Source organism: Oikopleura dioica, chromosome 1 (genome assembly GCF_907165135.1).
Source record: "Oikopleura dioica chromosome 1, OKI2018_I68_1.0, whole genome shotgun sequence".
Taxonomy (NCBI): Eukaryota; Metazoa; Chordata; class Appendicularia; order Copelata; family Oikopleuridae; genus Oikopleura; species Oikopleura dioica.
In genome coordinates, this window is record NC_137291.1 from 13,337,014 (window position 1) to 13,356,341 (window position 19,328).

Sequence of the window (19,328 nt, forward strand, 5' to 3'; positions counted from 1 at the left end):
GGACGGTATGCGTTCCGGCGTTAGATAATTTATTCAACATGATTAGAAGGAAAAAATCCGATTCGATCGTCAAGAATACCTCTCCACCAGCCACTTGGGTCTCTTTGAAGCACGAAGATGACCTGACCCTCTTTGATGGTCAATTCGTCGTCTTCTTTCGCTTCGTAATCGTGAAGAGCGACAACTTTTAAAGTCTATATTAACTACGATCTTTTCACGCTGGGTTACCTGTGTCCGAAAGAAGCTGGTGAATTTGTTGCCGTTGACGTTTTTCTTGCTCTTTCTGCCGTTTTCGTTTATTTCTGGAGTCCACACAACGACAAATGGCAATCAGAACCATTATCACTGTTACAACAATCCAAATTATCATGCTCAAATCATCATCGCCCGGCTCTATACTAATAGATCCTCTTCTACCCATCTCTGATTCTTTTCCGGCCAATACCTAACTCATGAAGCATGTTTGGTTAGTGATTCCAATACGCCAACCGTCATCCTGAATAAATATGTCGTTTTGACGTAGACGAGGATTTTTTGTACTTCAATATTAGCACTTGAAGCAAACACAATTTCCATATAAGGAACTTCTTGTTGAGAATCTATGTTATTAATACCAGAAAAATACATATGAAATATAACTAGAAAACGCTAGAAACGACGAGAACTCATGCTTGCCACTCATGACCACATAGGCAAAACCACTTGAAAGAGAACCTAAGCCACCGGTAAAGTCGGGCTCGGTCACCACAAAAAAAACGCGCTGACTGGATGTAACTCGACCTTTTCTTTTTTGTCAGCCCTTTTAATTCAATTAGATCTAACGAGTTTATACTGAATTGAGAGCAATAGCATTTTATCTTTTTGATAGTTCAATTTTTCATTACTTTCATTCGTAGTTCATCTTCGATTGATCAAAAGCTGATTAAGCTCTCTGGCCCACTCTCTTCTTCTCCCGGGTATAGCGCCGCATCTGGCGCCCTCACGTGTCGAAATAAACGCCCTCATGACATGAAAAGCATGCACGTAGTTTAATGGCCCTTCGTATATAAGGCGCACTCCTCGACTTTCTCCTCATCAAATCCAACCAACAAAACCAACCAAAAACAAAAAGCTGAAATGAACTTCTTCAAAATCTTCATCCTCTTCGCCATTGCTTCCGCTACTCTCCAGCAGCAATATGTAAACCGATTCGGCAACACCATCAAAATCATGAACAGAAACCGCGACCGCGTGGTGAATCAGGAAGCTTCAGCGATTCAACAAATCTACGAGTACGAACTCAACCAGGCCCAAACACTCGAGGACAAATACCGAGTCATGAAGCAGTTCTCTTCTCTCGCTAGAACTTCGCCAAACAACCCTCGGGCCAGACGAAGCTTCGCTCGACGACATTACTTGTCCAACATGCAATGATTCTGATTCAACCTCCTGTTTCATTTGAATAATTATCTTTTATTAATAAAATATTTATAAAAAATCCTATCTTTTTTCGACTTAATGAATTCAATTGTATCGCGCTTATTTGCGGGTGGTCGTAATTACGCTTATACACATAGTCTGGATATAAAACTTTTATTTTAAAAATCTACAGTTCCTCCCAAATCTGCTGAGCCTAAAATCATGATAAAAATGAGATTTAGGGGGTGAAATTAAGAAAATTGTAAAAAAATTGACCATTTTTGGCTTATTTTCGCGAAAATGGCCCTACTTTGACGGGATTTCTGACCGACTTTATCTGGCCAAATTTTTCAACTTCTCGCCGATAGATTTTTTCAACCCTTTTCTACTCACGACTTAATTCATATTTTACCTATCAAATCAGCTTTTCCCGGATTTTTGGTTAGAAAAATCCCGATTCTCGTCGACCCCCCCCCTAAAAATAAAAAAAAGATGACCCTGCCTGACCCTGAGGGCTGCTATATAATATATATAATATAATATATAATGTATAATATAATATACAGTCAGGTCTTGCAATTACGCGGTTTTTATTTTCGGGATTTTCGCCAAAAACCACGTAATTGCACGCCCTAAAATGCACTAAATAGTGCAAATTGTGTATCGGATTTTCCCAAAAAAAAACGCGCAATTGCAGGTCGCGCAATTGCAAGACCTGACTGTACATAATATAGCCTATATTTCGTATAAACGAGGCACATAAGAGCTCAAAATTTGCACGTGAGACATGAAATTATGCCTTGTTACTCTGAAATTTTGATAACAAAAATATAATGCAAACTTTAGGTTGTCAAGTTATTTGTGAGTCTCTTTAATGCCATCTCGACAGTTTGACAAGCTGAAAAATGTAAAAATAGAAAGAAAATGTCGCTCAAAAACTTAGCATTTTGAAATGTCTACTTCCGACAGACAGAAGCCTCAGTAACATTTGGCACTGTCATGAATCATGATTCACTTGGTCAAAAGAGTCCCTCAATCGGTTTCTACGTGGATAACCTCAGTCTGAAGTCCTCAGACACCATGTTTCTTAAGAACACAATTGCTAAAAGTTAAATTTCTCCAGTATTTATGAAGATCAGAGATGAAATTTCTTGCACAAAGGTTTTAACGGTGTTTAATTAAACTATAAATGGCTCTCGAACAAAGATGACGACAAATTGTTACTAAATTATGTTTAATTCATGTTAAAATGATCGCAATTATGTTTAAAATTATCCCAAACTCAGCCCAAAAGTATTTCTTCCAAAACACCAATTTATGAATTTAGCCTTTGTATTCCTTTACAAATGAAAGCTTAAACATGAAGTATAATTCCAATAAATTAAAAGTATGCACATCAATCATTGAGAAAATGATAGAAAATACTCAATAGGAAGAGCGCCATCTAAAGTTATTTCTAGCTCCACCATCATGTGGTCAATTCAATTCCTATAAAAAGAGAGTTTGTCCTTTCCAAAGTCATCACTTCGTAAAACCATCAAAAAAAAAAAAAATAAAAAAACGCTCATCATGCAACTCATCAATGCTCTCCTTCTTTCTTTGGCATCTGCCTCCCTTAAGGGTATCCTGATCAACAAGACTACCAACCATTTGATTGACCATAACACCAATCGAAATCGTGCCAGTGAAGTACCATCCGTTCAGGCGCAGATCTGTCAATTTTGGCTGGATCAAGCGACTTCCGCCGAGGCAAAACTCGCTGCTTATGAAAAATGCTCAACTCTTACCGGACGAAATCGACCATCTAGCCGACCAAAACCGGCTGTCCGAAGAAACAACTACCGCCGTCGAATGCCCCAGTAGCCTAACTGTAAACAACTCCTTTCTTCCCTTGTTTTTGATTTCTCTTCCTTGATTGCAAGATAAAATAATAAAATCCAGCAGAAAAGAAAACCGTGTTTTACTAAAGAAGTATCGTTTGGCAAGATTTATTAATCCAGTGATAAGTTTTCTACGAAGGCCGAAAAATTTATCGCTAGCAGTAAAAGTAGGACTCTTCATCGTCTCTCAGGAGATAAGTAGTTTTATCACTTGAATTAAACGCGAATTAGCCCACGAAACTAGAAGAGATATTTGTACGGGCATTTTAAATAAATTACAGTCTGTGAAACTTTACAGGTAAATTTTACACAATCTTAGTTAGCTTTAAAAGAGTTGTAAGAGCTCTGAAAGAAATCTCATAACGGAGTAATTAACTCGCAACACTACAGGATAATGAACTACGTCTCTGATCCCGAACTACTGCCTTCCGAGGCAGATGCGCCGCTGAATCTGTGCTCGACTTTGGAGGGGGAATCCCTGTCCCAAGCTGTGGAACCGGTTTGGGCTGGTTCTGTCAATAATATACTCTAGCAGCGTCCAACTTCTTAGTACACATTTTATTCCAATTATCAAAAGCAAGCAACACTGTGTCTTACACAACATAATTTGATTAATTAATTCAAATAAGAATAGATGCAGATCTCAAAATGAGCCATAAATTACGGCCAAAAAAGGCCTCAATTCTTGTTTTATCGTAGATTGAAAAGTTATGTCACATTGTGTAACCTAATCCTCAGTGCTAGTAACGGGCTGTTCCAGGCAGTGCATTTATTCGACCTTTTTCATTTTTTTCGTGAGCAGTGAACTTTTCAAATGGTTTTCGCAAAGGCAGCTTCGTTTTTTATCCTTCTCAAGTATTGCTCCGCCTGTTCTGCGTCCAGTAACGATATTCCAAGCTGGGCACTTCTGGGAAAAGGCTGAGCCATTTGACGTAGAAACTTCTTTGACAGGGCAATTGAGTCTTCAATTGACAAGCTCAACGAGCCCTAAAACATGCGGTGATTCGGGATTTATAGTCAATGAATCATATCTATAAATTATAGAAAATTCGAGTTGCAAATTGCACAAATTGTTATCCTCCATCCTTTAGTCGACCGTGTTCGTTTTCTCGTTACATTTTCGAAAAGAACATTATACCGGTATGTTGACATGCACGTGGAAAATGTGAATCCGAAATTGAGCCTTACTGACCTGTGACAACGAGTCCGTGAGCCACTTCGGCAGTTTTGTATATTTTCCAGGGGTTCCAAATCGTACATCAGCAAGCAACATGATTCCATAGTCCGATTTTGCTCTAATCGCTCTCCCAAGACACTAATAAAATCATTAAATTAATTAGTGTCTTTGATGCCTGATATCAGTGTGAAAAGTATGATACCTGAGCAGTCTGTCTCATAGCATCAAAGACGAGAAACTCCTGCTCCCTCACTTGAATCTTTGTCCTCAGAAAATCCAGCCTTGCTCTCAGAATTCGCGACTGAGTGAAAATGAACGGGATTCCGAGTACAAGGACGGCTCTTCCGTAATGTCCAGAGAAATCGATTCCTTCTGATACTTTTCCTCGGGCCACGGAAAGAAGAACTGCTCCTCTTCCTTCGTCACATGCTTCGCGATATCTACCTGAAATAAATTTATCGAGGGGTTTCTCTGGTCCCCTTACTCAAGGCCTGCGAAGTTTCTGTTATATCAGAGCTTTCGCAAAATATGATTTTATTCTTCTGTATTCCTTCAATGATTCCAGTCTCGTTCCACATCGATACAACATTTTCAAGGTAGCTGTAAGAAGTGAAGAAAACAACGACTCCATCTGGTACAACGCCGCAGATTTCAACCAGTAGATTTCCGTAATTTCGAAGCACACTGGGATCCTCTCTTTCGTCAAATTTGGAGCTCAAAGAAACTAAAAATAAGAGACAAATCCCCCCTTGAATTTTACCTTGATCATTTCCTCTTGCAACAATCATCGGGCAAATCGCCCCTCGTGCCATTGAAAGCGACAAAGAAGTCATCACAACCGGTTGAAAGTCCAACAGCCTCGGGTACATCTCGATAGGACTCAAAGTTCCACTGGTGATGAGGACGGACTGGTATTTTCGGAAGATAGGGCGCATGACAAGAGAAGCATCGAGGCAAGCAAGCTGTATTCGAGGATCTGGAATGCCTCGTTCGTCGATCGCTAGAAGGAAATTGGAAACCTTCGAAGAGCTGTTGAAATATTACCTTCGAATAGAATCGCGAATCCTTCCGTATAAGTCGCCGCCAACGCAGCCATGTTGATAATATCATTGACCTCTTTCAACCCAGTCAAATCCACCATCTCCAGCGTTATGATCAAATTCTGCAGTCGCTCTCCCGCAATTCTCAATGATCTTCTATCGATGCAAACTCGTTCTTCAATATCTCGCAGGAAACTCAAAGGACTTTCCTGAATCGCTTGCTGAATTCGCAGCCGATGGCCGCAGTACTCTAATAATCGCTTGACCCATTTGCAAAATATCGGCGCTTTTCTGATGCTGCCAGGAATCGCCGTCGTCAAAACATCTTCAGGAAGCACTGGCGGTCCGCCAAGGCCCGAATCTTCATTTTGCCTCGCTTCTCGAAGTCCTCTCACAAGTCGGTCGTACTCATCTTCGAGCTCTTCTTTCTTGGACATTGAAAATTCATCGACTCTGGCGGTCAGTTTTTCGAGTCCATCAGCAGCTCGTTCGATTGTTCGCTTGGTAATTTTTACGCTCAAGGATTTGATACACACTTTTTCAGGAGAATAAAAATTAGACTAATACAGCATTGGAAAGTTGTATTCAGAAAGGAATCTGTTATCGAAGGGTTACTCAAACTATCTGCAAAGACAATTACGAGTTTCGATCGGATAAAGATCGACTAAAGATGGTTTAATTGGGAACTTCCTCAGTTTTCTTCTATGTTGATTGAGTATTTTCGAATTCAGAATAATCATCTTCGTATTCTCCTTTCCTGAGTCAATATTGTGCGCCTCATCAAAAACCACGATTGAGTTTCTCGGCAAGCTCTTTGAAACAACAGAAGAAATCTTCGGATCCAAAAGGTAGTTGTAAGAGTAGATGACGATATCAGCAAGGTTGATCGCTTCCCGCGCCATGAAATAGGGACACAGTGTTTCTTCCTGAAATTTGTTGATAGACCCTTTTTCGGAAACTTTTATTGACACTTAGAGGCCTCAATTTACCTTTCCGAATTCCTTGATATCCTCTAAATTATAAATCCCTCTCGGCAGTTTCGCGCTCAGAGTCGAATTCTCCAAGTTTTCAAAATAGCTACAAGAAGGATTTTCCCCGCCAGGACTCATTTTCGCATTCCTCCTTGCAAAAGTGGCTGTTCTTCTTCGACACTCTGTGTCCACTTCAATTCTACCACCGCAGCTCATTACTTCTGGGTTGACGCAAAGATTCTGTCTTGAACTCAAGGACATGGAAAGAAGGTCCAAGTGCTGACCATTGTCGGCATAGTACTGGACAAGATCGCGCAGTTCCTCCACCACTTTTGTCAGCTCAGGCACAGTTCGAGTGCAGTAGATGATTTTCTCCAGCGAAGCAGGGTGTGCCTTTTTGTAAGCGATCAGGAAACTCAGTATAGTTACTGTCTTCCCGGTTCCACAGGGCATTTCGATCAGCGCATGACCTGAAAATAGACGTTCCAATTTAAACTCCAAATTATATTAAATTGGTTTGTTATATTATATTGTATAAGAAATTGATCGAAAAGATCTTAAAGTTCGATCCATAATTTATTATAATTTGAAGTTATTTGCAAAAATAAGTAATAATGAAGCTTGTGTAAGGGCTGGTAAATTAGACAATTATAGACAATTATAGTATAATTAGTATTATACTCTCCTTGATAGGAGTTCTGATGCCTCAGATATTTTGAAATTTGAAAATAGGCTATTTAAATAGCACTTGAGTACATTTGAATTAAAGACGATCATTCAAAATGATTGACGAGTCTTATATTATATAATAAGTTATAATATAACTTATATTATATAAGTTATATGATATAATGTTACAAAAATATTACATAAAATTCGTCGGTTAAGGACCCCCCCGTCAACAATTTTCGAAAAATCTTTTTTCGGAATTTTAAAATTTTGACCCCGGAAATGGATTCTACGGGTCAAAAAACGATTTTGAGGCTTTTTTGGGGGTCTATCTCGACTCTAACACCCTTAAAATCGCCTTTGAAAAATGGACTTTTTGACGAAAAATGACTAAAAAGTCCCAATTTTGGATTTTTATTGGTCGAAAAGTGCTCCGAACAAGTTTTTATGATAAATTTAACTTTCAGGCACACTCAGAAGCCAAAATATGGCTGTTTTGCGATTTTCGATTTTTTGAGGAAACTTGTTGACGGGGGGGAACCTGTAATTTAACGTTTATTATTAAATGCGGCATTAAAAACGTTAAATTGGTGACACCAAATTGGTCTTATTCATGACTTAATCATGAATTATTGTATTAAAAAGAACGCACCTCTGTTTTCAATTGAGTACTTGAGCTCTCGCATGTACGCCAATTGTTCTGGATAAACATAATCGAATGGAAATAAAACTGGAATTCCCTCAATGTCCAAATGCATCCTCTTCTATTTCTGTCTTCTCCAAGCTTGAATCCTTCTCCTCCTCTCAGCCTCTCTTCGAAAAAAACGTTTGAAAAGATAAAACTGGAGTTTTCAAGTTTATGAATTCTGAATTCTTCAGAAGCGAAAAACAGCAGCGCCATTGGCCAAGACTAGGCGCGCTTTCCAAATCGATGAGTAAGAAAGTCACTTTCAGAAATTCATTGAATGAATGACATTCAGATCTAATATTCAGGTGGAATGTACAGTAACATAGTAAGGGGCTCTGAACGATTTTCTGTAAATAAGCAATACTCCATTTTCCCAAGCACTGAAACCATCAGTGCCGACGACGAGTTAGACCTGGGCTCCGATTCTGGCTGAGCGACATCTGAGCGAGAGCGAGCGACGAGCGAGCGATCGCTCACACTCCGCTTTTTCGCTCGAGCGTCGCTCAATTGTCGCTCAGAAATTATTCGTCGATGATTTGGAGTCTTCCGACTGGCTAATCGATCATATCATTGTTCATGAAATTTCATTAAACAATTTTGATCAGCGAAAACATGAGCGACATCTCACGCTCCGCTTTTTCGCTCGAGCGCCGCTCAAATGTCGCTCAGGTCTCGCTTAAATGTCGCTCGCTCAGTCGCTCCGCTCGCTCAGCCGATTTTTCTCAGTGACATCCTTGAGATATTGAAAATGAAGAAAAGAGGGCCGCAGATGTTGGGAATTAGCGAGCAGTTATCTAAAAGGCAATAAATCCCAGCGCGGACAATAATCAGCGCGAGTGTTTTAAAAATCTAAAATCGCCGAAACAATGCTTTACGGAAAAAAAGTAAAAACTAAGTTTTTACGAGCACGCGCGCGGGGCACAGGGGCAAAACACAGGACATCTCCTCCGTTAATCACTCCCTCGGTGGAAAAAAAATGGGACTTTTAACCCTCTATTTTGACATAACGGAAGAACTGTACGATGATCTCAATGCAGAGAATATTGGCGTGACGCTGGGAAAGGAGAGATTTGAGAATTGCAAATTTGGATACCGCGATTTTATTTTGTCGACAAGTGTTGATCTCAAAAATGAAGATTTTAACACGATTAAAATTGACAGAGAAAATGCAGTTGAAAGAAGATCCCAAATTGAAGTCGCTGCCATTTTTGTTGCAAAGGAAAAAGTTTAGATCTAAATTGACGGGCCTTCTGGTTTGTGAAATAGCTTTAAAATCGATAATTATTAATGAAAAACTTTGAAAAGAAAAACCAGCACTGGCGAAAATTCGTGCCAAAGGAAGAAAACGGCGTCCCCTTTTATTCCGAAGTGCATACTTACGAGCTCGAATTCGTCACTGCTTCGTCTCAAAACCCTTCTCGTGCAAAAGCTCTAGCCATGGCGCTGTACAACTCGTCCGGAGAACCCTCCAATCTTATCCATCTTGGCCGAGACGTCGAGCTCAGGGATGTACATTTTCTAAAATTTTCAACTGCGGTGCGGTGCGAACTGCGATTTTTTTTTGACGATTTTCTGCGGTGCGAACTGCGAGATTAAAAATTTTCTCTTCGCAGTGCGGCGCAGACTGCGATTTTCTGCGATCTTCGGAAAAAATTGAAAAATGCGGTAAATTCTGCGATTTTCTGCGAAACTGCGGAAAATAAGCTGAAACTGCGCTTAATTCTGCGATTTTTTGTGAAAAAATGCGAAATTTTCTGCGAAATGCGATCCGAGTGAAAAGAGTGGTCATTATTATGACGGGCAGAGTTGCATTTTTGAAAATTTTTTCTAAGATGAATTTAAAAAACTTTTTGCAGGCAAAATTCTAACTTTGCCTGTTTTCATACCTAGCAGAAAGCCCGTAAAATTTCGAGTCGCCTGGACTAGATTTGGGCCAAAACCGTCAGACGATGACGTCATAAATGACGTATAAAGTTGGCAAAAATGGCGATTTTGGCCAAACTTTGAGTCAGTTTTTAGGGGCTTTTTTAAAGAAATTTTTCGGTGTTTTATAGCTCAAATTGATCCTTGTGAAAAACTGAACTAAGGTTTTCAAGATTTTTTTATTTGGTTGAAAATTTTTTTTCGGGAAATTCTAGAGCCCAGTTTTCAAAAATTTTTAAAAACCCTTAAAAACCTTAGTTCAGTTTTAAATAAGCTTTCATTTGAGCTAGAGAACACTCCTTAATTCCATCGGGAAGGCAATTAAAATTTGACTCAAAGTTTCGCCTATTTGGGACCTTCTGACGTCATTTGTGACGTCATTCTCTAGAAAATTTCAAAAACGATTTGGTCAAATCGACTCAAAATTTAAAGCTAAGCAAGAGGGCCGTCTCAGCCCCGTTCCATGATTTTTAAGTTTAAGGGGCTTGACGGCCCTTCGGGCCGTCTCAGCCCCGTTTCATGATTTTTAAGTTTAAGGGGCTTGACGGCCCTTCGGGTCGTCTCAGCCCCGTTCCATGATTTTTAAGTTTAAGGGGCTTGACAAAGGCTTTGAACTATGAGTTGATCAATCTCAGTTCTGTCCCCGACCCCTCCCTCACCCATTATTTAAAAAATTAAAATTATCACTGTTTTTAGCTCAATTATGGTTTTGATTTAAAGTTTGATCAAGTTGGGCGAACGGCCACTTGGACAAACGGAGACCATTCTTACGACGCCCTATTTTTCGTATATTTCCAGTAACACACAAGAGAAAAACTTGAAAAAATTGCTGGAAAATGACCGCAGAATCCGCAGTCTGCGAACTGCGAGATTAATCAAAAACTGCGGAAAATGACTGTGGAAAAATCGCAGTTTTCGAAAATTCTGCGAAAACTGCGGACTGCGGTGCGATGTGCATACGTGTGCTATGACTGCGCTGCGAAGTGCGAATTTCCGCAGTTCGCAGGTCGCACTGCGAAGGTTTCTGCGATTTCCCCACTGCGAATGTACATCCCTGGTCGAGCTCATTTCTTCCCGGCAACAAGAGCAGCGCTATCTTGTCGAAGTTTCGAAACCAAATGAAATTGAGTACTTGAAGTTATTCGTCGATGATTTGGAGTCTTCCGACTGGCTACTCGATCATATCATTGTTCATAAAATTTCTTTGAATAACTTTGATCAGCGAAAAACCTACCACAAAACTTTCCAATACCAGCCTAGGTAGCACTCCTTCTTATTCTCTTTTCAACCCTTTTCAGATATGTGAGGAGCAAAAAAGGACAACAGGTAATCACAATCTACGAAGATGTCATTTCTTCCACCTCCTCGTCAAAAAGCACCACTCCCGATTTCGACCGCTTGCCACCAAATGTCGACTCGAAAAAGAAGAAAAAGACGAACCAGCCGATTCGACATGATAGTTTCAACAGCTTCTCTACTCTCAATACAGAAAGAGACTACACCTTCGTCGACCTTGCTAAAATTCGCTCTGGAAAGGTCCAGGAGTATCCAATTTCTACTGACGATGTTTCGATTATTCATCTCGATCCAGATTACGTTTCTGAAGCTGGCGATCCTCCTTCGTGTACGACTTCTGTTTGCTCTGAGCCTCAAGTTCTCCCTCTAAGAAGTCCGGAAAGAAATGTCAAGACAAACTTTTCTACTGTCGTTCTTCCGACTAATTTTGGCAGAAGTGGCTGCCAAGTTGCCTATCAACTGACTCTCAGAACTGGAAACAACAACAAGGAAGTCTACCTCAACCGACTCTATTTCCGAGTCCTCGGCGAGGAAGGCTGCACCAGACGAATTCTCATCCCCTTGTCGACTTCAACCTGTTTTGGTAAAAATTCCACCGCGAACTTGAGCTTCCACGGCAAAGATGTCGGCAATATCACCGGCTGCGAGCTCTGGACAAGAACAAAAGATCCCTATTCCAAGCTAGACTTTGAGCTCCTACGGGTTCAGCGACAATCGAATGCTGCGAACAGATTTGAGGTCAGAAATGCGAGCTACAGTAGGGACAGACTGCATCGAGGAGTGATGGAAGGAGAGTATGATCACTCAGATATGAGGTCAGAATATTCCTTGGCTTGGAGCGGCGCGAATATCCAGCGATCAGGAACAAGGTAGACCTGTCAAATTTTGATTCAATTTTGACCAAATTCAGATGGCGACAAGTGCCCTCCTTTTCCTCTTCATCTGAGTCAGAAGCTCCAAAGATTTCTACAATTGCCGAGAGCATCTCTTCCGAATCAACAGTGTCCTTCAACTTCCAAGAAAACAACGTCGTCAAAGCAGCACCAATAGTTCCCAAACCGAAGAGTGAAACTCCCACCATCGTCGAATCTGAAACATCGTTTTCTGATCAGGGCACCAAACCGGCAATCAGTTTTCATCAAGAGAGCTCGAAAGCGACCAAGTTTAATTGGAGAGGATTGAAGGTCGAAAGGAAAGTTTTCTTGAATACAGAAAAGGGATTCTTCTTTGAAAATTTAAAAACTCTGAAAGACAAAGGCGAGATGGCTTTGATAAGATCCCCATCCTAATTATCGTCCAAAACTACAAGGAAATCAAGCAAAACATCGAGCTTTACATGGTCGATTATCAGCAAAATAAATCGAAGACCTACCAAGGCAAGTTTCATCTCCTCTTTCAACCTATCTTCCCTTCTAGTGCCTGTATCAAAAAGCGCTTGCTACAGACTCAAGGCTCAAGAAAAACGCTTCGATCGAGTGAAACTGGCCTGCTGCCAGCCTCAAATGGCCGAGTACATTCCATGCATGCAGATTGATGATCAGCTGTTTATTCGACGCTTCAAATCAAATGTTAGTCTCAAAAGTATATTCAATTTCGAACGATTCGATTTCTAGAGCTCGCTTTCGATGCCAGCTCTTTACTCCCCGGGAACGATTTACAGAGTCCAAGCTGCAAATACTGACTCAATGAATAAAATTTCAAAAGATGGGGCGCTAGAAACTGATCATGGAGCGCTCAAATACTGGAAGAATGATCCTGTCTCTCGAAGAGTACGAAAATAACTTCATTCTCTATTTTACTTCCCCTTTTAGGCGTATTTTTTCGGACCGGCGGAGCTGCAAGAAAAGGACAAAATTTATTTGAAATCGGAATTTGATGATGTTATCAGCATGCGATCGTACAGAACATGCAGCAATGTCGATTCTAGTGGCAAAATGCAGTGGAGCGAAGACCACGAAATCATGCGAGTGGCGGGAACAAATGACACTTATCAGCGAAAAATCATGGCGCGGTACAAGATTGCTATCGCTTTCAATGATAGCGATCCAAACAGGTAAAAATCGACTTCGTCATTTTCTTCAATAAAATCAAAAGAAAAGCGCTGCTGAAATTCACCGGGACCAACTACGCCTTCAAATACGATCTGTCCAAGCATCACAAGGAAAATTGCCTCATCGAAATGGAGCATTTCAACATCGGCTTCATCCACAAGGTCGACATTCAAACTTTCAGCGGGGGAGTTCGAGAAGAAAAACCAGCAAATCTGATTGATTACGTGTTTATCCAGTGCAATGATCAGCCGGGGCAGTTTTTGACCTGCCCGTCTGATAACTTTGAGACGCTCATGCCTGGGTACTTGTTCAAAGTCGACTTGGAGGCGGAAAAGGATTACAAAGGAAAGATGCTGAATCTTCGACTCGTCGGGCAAGATGGAACAGACAGGTTTTCCCGACCCCTTTTTTTCTCCTAGCGACCTTTTCTTCAGATTCTTTTCTTATCCTGGCGATGCATTTTCGAAAGGAGAAACGAACCTCATCTTCGGCGGCCCGTCGCAGTTCCGAGAACTGATTCTAACAGGAGAACAAGGGCAAAAGTTCCCGGAATGCTTCGAAGAAATAACCATCAGCCAAGCAAAAACCATCACATACGAGTCCGATGAGGGACATGAGCCGGATTACAAAGTCGTTGAAGTCTTCAATGACCTCTTCAACATGAAAAAAGGATATGCTGATAAAACGAAGACCTTTTTGAACCTTTCTGGCATTCAAGTTTGATTCGAAAATAAATTTTTAACACATTTCTTACTCTTTTATTCAAGTGTCTTCTATTTCCTCAAAAACAAAAAAATCTGATCGATTTTTTGGCCATTTGTGAAAGTCTTCCATCAGCGCTGGTCTTCCAGCGCGCTCGCAATCGTGGGAAAATCCCCAGCCGCTCGAGAACGGAGAAAAATCTAGCGAGAATCGAAAAATATAAAATTGGTGTTTTTCATTTTCATTTTTTTGCTAGAGAAAGAGATAAAAGAATAAGAAGAGATGAAGATTAATAGACTTCAGGAGGAAGGGTAGAAATTAACGAAGAGAGACCCTTAGACATTTTTTACGATTCGTTCTTTTTTTTTACTTAGGAATTGGGAATAGACGGTTCAACATTCAGATTGACGCGGAGACAATAGGTCAAAGGGCTCAGCTTTTGCGACAGTCGAGTAGTTAGTCACTTTTCGCAGAATCTGTAATTCGCGTTTTCCGAGAAGCCGATTCTGCGCGGCGGCACGTGATCAGACTGAGAAATCATTCAGCTGGAAAAAGTGGAACGTACCAAACGACCCGGCAGAGCTCGATTCAAAACCTCAATAAGAGAAAATATTCGCAGAATTACGAAATGAGCTTCTTGAAGATCTGCCCTTGCAAATTCTGTATTTGTATTTGAAATACAGTAGTTTGAATAGCTAACAGAATGTTGCTGGCAAAATACAGTTTTTAACGGAACTATTGATTTTCTTACACAGCGATCGCCCTTATTCTTCTGTAAGGGTATCTGAAATAGTCTTAAAATCGTGGTGGATACCCTTAAATTACAGTTCATGATGAAAGTGGCTCTCATCTTAGAAAAATCAATGTCAGGCCATTTACTGTATTAAGGGTGTCCACGACGACTAAACAGCTCTTCCAGATACCCTTATTAGAAGAACAAGATTGCTCTAAGGGTATCAACGGTCCTAAAATCGCTGCTGAAAGTTCATATTACTTTCAAAACAGAAGCTTTTTGCACCCAAAATAATTGTGGTCTGGCCACAGTCTCCACTTCAAAGAGCGAAAGTTCAAACAGAAAAATATCAAATTTAACTCGTGCCCGAGTGACTCATCCTCGGTGAGACTCTGTTACGGAGGATTAGTATTTTTTTGTAGTACTCGTTGCGCGTAAATCGTAAAAGTGAATATTAGCGAGCCGTATTCCAATTGGCCGAACTTGACAAAGATCCAACTTTCGCGCTTTCCGCGAAAAAATGTCAAACCAGAAAACTCCTGTTTGAATGAAAAACAAGCAGTTATATTTTTTATTTGACAAAAGAGAAAGAGTTTCAGTGAAAACATCGAAAAAAGGAGAGAGGCGATTTTCTGGCAGTTAGACTTTCTGGCAGTTAGACTTTCTGGCAAAGGCGATTTTCTGGCACTGCCAGAAAATATAATATGCCAGAAAATCTAATTTCCAGAAAATCGCCTCTTTTGATTTTGAATCTACAGTTAGTGATCCTGGAAGGTAAAAAGTACGACAGTACCACCAATTTTTTCTTACATGTTTTATAAAAATTCATTGACAAAAGCCATTTTTGACCCATTTATTCAAGATAATTGGCTGTAGCAAACATAAATCAGCTTCTTCCGGGAATTTTTGTGTTAACCCGTTAACAGGGTGGTCGATTTTGCCTACGCTTTTGCCTGTCTGTGATTGAGTGAAATCATGGATCCGGGCATATGATTGGCTACTCATTTCCACGCGTGGCCGTGAGACAGCACCCACTGAGATAATGGCGCACGCTCATGCTTTTTAAAACTGAACTTTTTATAAAACTCTCCTGAAAATTCTTTCTCAGAAGGTGGTGGAATCGCTGTCATTTTCAATATTTTTCTATACGATTTTTCTTCCTTTTTCTTCTCCATTTTCTCAAAAAAATCAAAATCTAACTTTTCAGCTGCCTGTGAACCCGTTTGTCACTCCGAAAACAGCTAGAACGAACTGCGGATGCTACCCTCATTCTATTTTTAGCGCAGAAATTTCAATTCCCAATTCGTAGTCTTTTTTAGCGCCCTGAATAGTCGGCTTTTAGATCAAACGCTCGCGTCGAAAGGTGCAAACTCCTGCTGAAACTGCTCCGAAATGAAATTTGTGTGATAATCACCAGTTTTTCGAATTTATATAATGATTATTATTAAGAGTTTCTTGCAGAATTTCAAATAATATCCATCCTATAAAGGCGATTTCACCACCTAAGGAAGAATTTTCTGGAGAGCTTTATAACAAGTTCAGTTTCAAAAAGCATTAGCGTGCGCCATTATCTCAGTGGGTGCCCACTGTGACCAAGTACTCGAAATCAGATGCAAATAACACCTGGTGTTTAACACAAAAATTCCCGGAAGAAGCTGATTTATGTTTGCTACAGCCAATAATCTTGAATAAATGGGTCAAAAGTGGCTTTTGTCAATGAATTTTAAAAAAAACGTGTAAGAAAAAATTGGTGGTACTGTCGAAAACCCTCTCCGTTTTTTTACCTTCCAGGATCATTAACTGTAGATTCAAAATCAAAAGAGGCGATTTTCTGGCAGTTAGACTTTCTGGCAGTTAGACTTTCTGGCAAAGGCGATTTTCTGGAAGTTAGATTTTCTGGCAGTGCCAGAAAATCGCCTTTGCCAGAAAGTCTAACTGCCAGAAAATCTAACTGCCAGAAAATCGCCTCTCTCCGAAAAAAGAGGGTAAATACGAGTTGATTAATCATCTATTTCTCAGTATCAACATTAACAATCTCGATTTTTCTCCAACAGTAGTCATTATGATACAACAAAACCCTTTTACCCTCTTACCCCTAACCCTAACCCCTTTAATCATCTAAATAAGTCTTCAGAATAAGGGTGTCTCTATGTTAAATTTTGAGGAAAAGTCGATTATGATAGAAGGTGATTTTCAAGTTGAATTTTCAGCTAGAAGTAATAGGGTGATACCCTTATTTTTATTAAGGGTGTAGCGCGTTCTATCTAAAGCCCTAAATTAGGTCTACCTCCTTAGAAAAAGGTCATTTATTTCAATGCATAGCTTACATAAGACTTTTTTTTCAGAGTTTTCCAGGGAAAAAGTAAAACATAAACAGCTGCTGATTTTGAATAGACCGCGAATTGCGTTTTCTATTTTCCATTTTCGCGAATTTTTAGAGATTTCGCGGTTCTTCTAAAACTGCTTATTACGTAAGCATCTGAAAAACCGGCTCCGGGAATATTTCTTTCTTTTATTTTTATATATTCAAGTTCGTTTCAAATTTCCCTTTGAAAAATGAGAAAATTGGAAGCTTCCGGAAGCCAACAGTTTTCAACCTTTTTCTAACAATTCTAGAGGACCCCTTTTTCGACCTCGAGAGTCACATGAGTTGTCCCAACCCTAAAATGTAAATTCATCGAAAAGAAATCGCCTGACTCATGAATTTATTAACTACGGGATTAGCTCTCTCCTTTTTTTTTGACGAAAAATGAAGAGAAAAGGGAGAAAGATGTCGCCTTTCCTTTTTTAATTTTCACAGAAATTAAAAGAGAGAATTCTTTGAACTGAAAATTTTGCTTTCAAGTTTAAACTTATGCGCTTTCATTAGAACTAGTAAGTAGTATCTGGCCCCTGTACTTTCGTATCTGGCAGTGGTGGTAAATAATTGATCTCCGAAAAGAAAAAAAAAATAAGTCGAGATCCAGTTCGATCCAGGCGCTCTTTTTTGCCTCGTGAGCAAGATAATTGCCTTTACGAGCTCAGACACGAGAAGAATTAAAAATCTTTCTGTTTGAGCTTTTCAAAATTTTCCGAAGAAAATATTCTTTTATGAAGAAACAAGGAAAATCGGGCAAAATAAGCTAGATTTTATGCGCTAAAAATAGGTCAGGATTAACAATATAGGACTAAATGGTAGGAATAATCACTAAATATGATAATTAAAATGTAAAAAATCGGCGAACAAAAATTGTTGAAAAAGTCGTAAATAATAGATCCAGAATTGCGAGTTGTGAGTTGAATCGATGGTTGAGAAGATAGGGCGCTCCCTCAAATATAAATATTCAAGTTATCCGGAGAAAAAGAACAAACCAAAAAATGCTTCTTTTCCCCATTTTTTCCCAAAATTTTTTTTCCCTAAAATCTAAAATTTCTTTGATTTTCTGCGGTAATATGTAAAATAGGCTATTTTCAGGAATCAAAAATTTATCTCTTTTTTCTTAAATTTTTTTCTTTTATAAATCATATATAATCTTGAGGAGGATTGAGCCTTAGCTTTTAGAGAATCCGACAAAACCCAAAAAAGGTGAAAAAGCCAGGAGTTGGGTGACAAAATCAAGGAAGAATTTGGGATGAGAAAAATCGATCGCCGAGAAAAAGAGAAAGAAATCGCCTTTTTTCATACTGGATAATAAGAGGAAAGAAAGAAGACTTCGATTTTTTAAAATTTAAATTCGCCGGAATTCGCGAAAAATACAACAATAGCCTCGCTTTTTGACAAATTGTTTCCAAAATGTTGATTTATTTTATGAGCCCATTAAAAATCGGCCGATTCTGATTTCCTTTTTTTATTTTCATTTTCTTCGAGTTGAGATATTTATTAATTTATCATCACAGGAAAAGAAATTTATTTTCTTTCAAAATGTTTAATTAAAAAGTGTTATTTTTTGAAGAGAAAAAACTACCATTGGAATAATCTTCTGATTAAAAATTTTGGAGCAAACATTAGCCGCATTTTGCGCGGCTTAAAGATACTCAAAGCCGCAAGCGGCTTCTCGCCATAAATTTTAGAAAAAAAATGCAAAACCAGTACTTCTTAATATTGTTATCAGAGGTGGGAATTTATATTTGAGCAGTGCGGTGAGCGTGCTCTAGATTTGGCGATTTTTTGGTGTTTTGGTGGCGCAAAAGAGCTGCTTGGAAAAGGGAGCAGTGGCGGTGGTGCTCTGTGTCCAACCTGACTGGTTCTGGATTGATTGGGCGGGCGGGGAAGGACCAATGAGCGGCGCGTACCGACTCCGCCAAGGTGGTTCGGTCCAAGAGACACCCTCCGCCACCAGAATCCATTATCCTTATAGTTCAGAATACAACATTTCAGCTTTTAAAAAGAACCAGCTCTTGTTACTCAAACTCAATAGAGATCAGAGCAGCTGAAACGCCCACGCACATGTTCCCTACCGGTCGTTCCTGGTCATTTTATTAAAAAAGAATAACTTATTCTTAAGTCTTTTAATCAAAATAATAAGGGGAGTTCAACGTTAATAAGAATAACGACGTAAAATCGATGTTCGAATTCAGATTTCTTCCTTGATTTTTAGGAGCAAATTGTTCAAAATAATTACGCCTTAAAATGTTTTACAATAAACAAATTTCACTTCAACTCATCAAGGGCCTCCCTTGTTAGAGGTGTCCTTGGGTTCTGAGAAGAGATTTTCATCTACAAAATAAAATCCTTGAAAATGGCGTTTTCGAAAGACAAATACGACCTCCGTCTGAACTGGTTCATCTTGCCCCGCCGCGGGAAAATTATTTAACTAAACC

At 39.6% G+C, this 19,328-nt stretch overlaps 3 protein-coding genes across 3 annotated transcripts; 2 read left to right on the top strand and 1 right to left on the bottom strand.

The window, feature by feature from the left end:
• Positions 1–3,889: 3,889 nt before the first annotated feature.
• Positions 3,890–8,026, bottom strand: LOC145703662 (general transcription and DNA repair factor IIH helicase subunit XPD-like). The gene is made up of 9 exons (XM_081781049.1): positions 7,788–8,026; positions 6,485–6,936; positions 6,253–6,421; positions 5,500–6,030; positions 5,216–5,455; positions 4,940–5,179; positions 4,658–4,899; positions 4,471–4,593; positions 3,890–4,265 (listed from the first exon to the last, which is right to left on the bottom strand). The coding sequence occupies exons 1-9, from the start codon at positions 7,891–7,893 to the stop codon at positions 4,089–4,091; spliced, it is 2,280 nt and encodes a 759-aa protein (XP_081637175.1). The 5' UTR covers positions 7,894–8,026; the 3' UTR covers positions 3,890–4,088.
• Positions 8,027–9,126: 1,100 nt separating this feature from the next.
• Positions 9,127–12,331, top strand: LOC145710951 (uncharacterized). Its single transcript, XM_081788661.1, has 3 exons — positions 9,127–11,006; positions 11,045–11,911; positions 11,953–12,331. Exons 1-3 carry the CDS (start codon positions 10,714–10,716, stop codon positions 12,329–12,331), a joined length of 1,539 nt encoding a protein of 512 aa, XP_081644787.1. The 5' UTR covers positions 9,127–10,713.
• LOC145710952 (uncharacterized) lies at positions 12,295–13,828 on the top strand. The gene is made up of 6 exons (XM_081788662.1): positions 12,295–12,418; positions 12,459–12,610; positions 12,656–12,811; positions 12,854–13,095; positions 13,137–13,484; positions 13,528–13,828. The coding sequence occupies exons 1-6, from the start codon at positions 12,379–12,381 to the stop codon at positions 13,814–13,816; spliced, it is 1,227 nt and encodes a 408-aa protein (XP_081644788.1). The 5' UTR covers positions 12,295–12,378; the 3' UTR covers positions 13,817–13,828.
• The last annotated feature ends 5,500 nt before the right edge of the window (positions 13,829–19,328 follow it).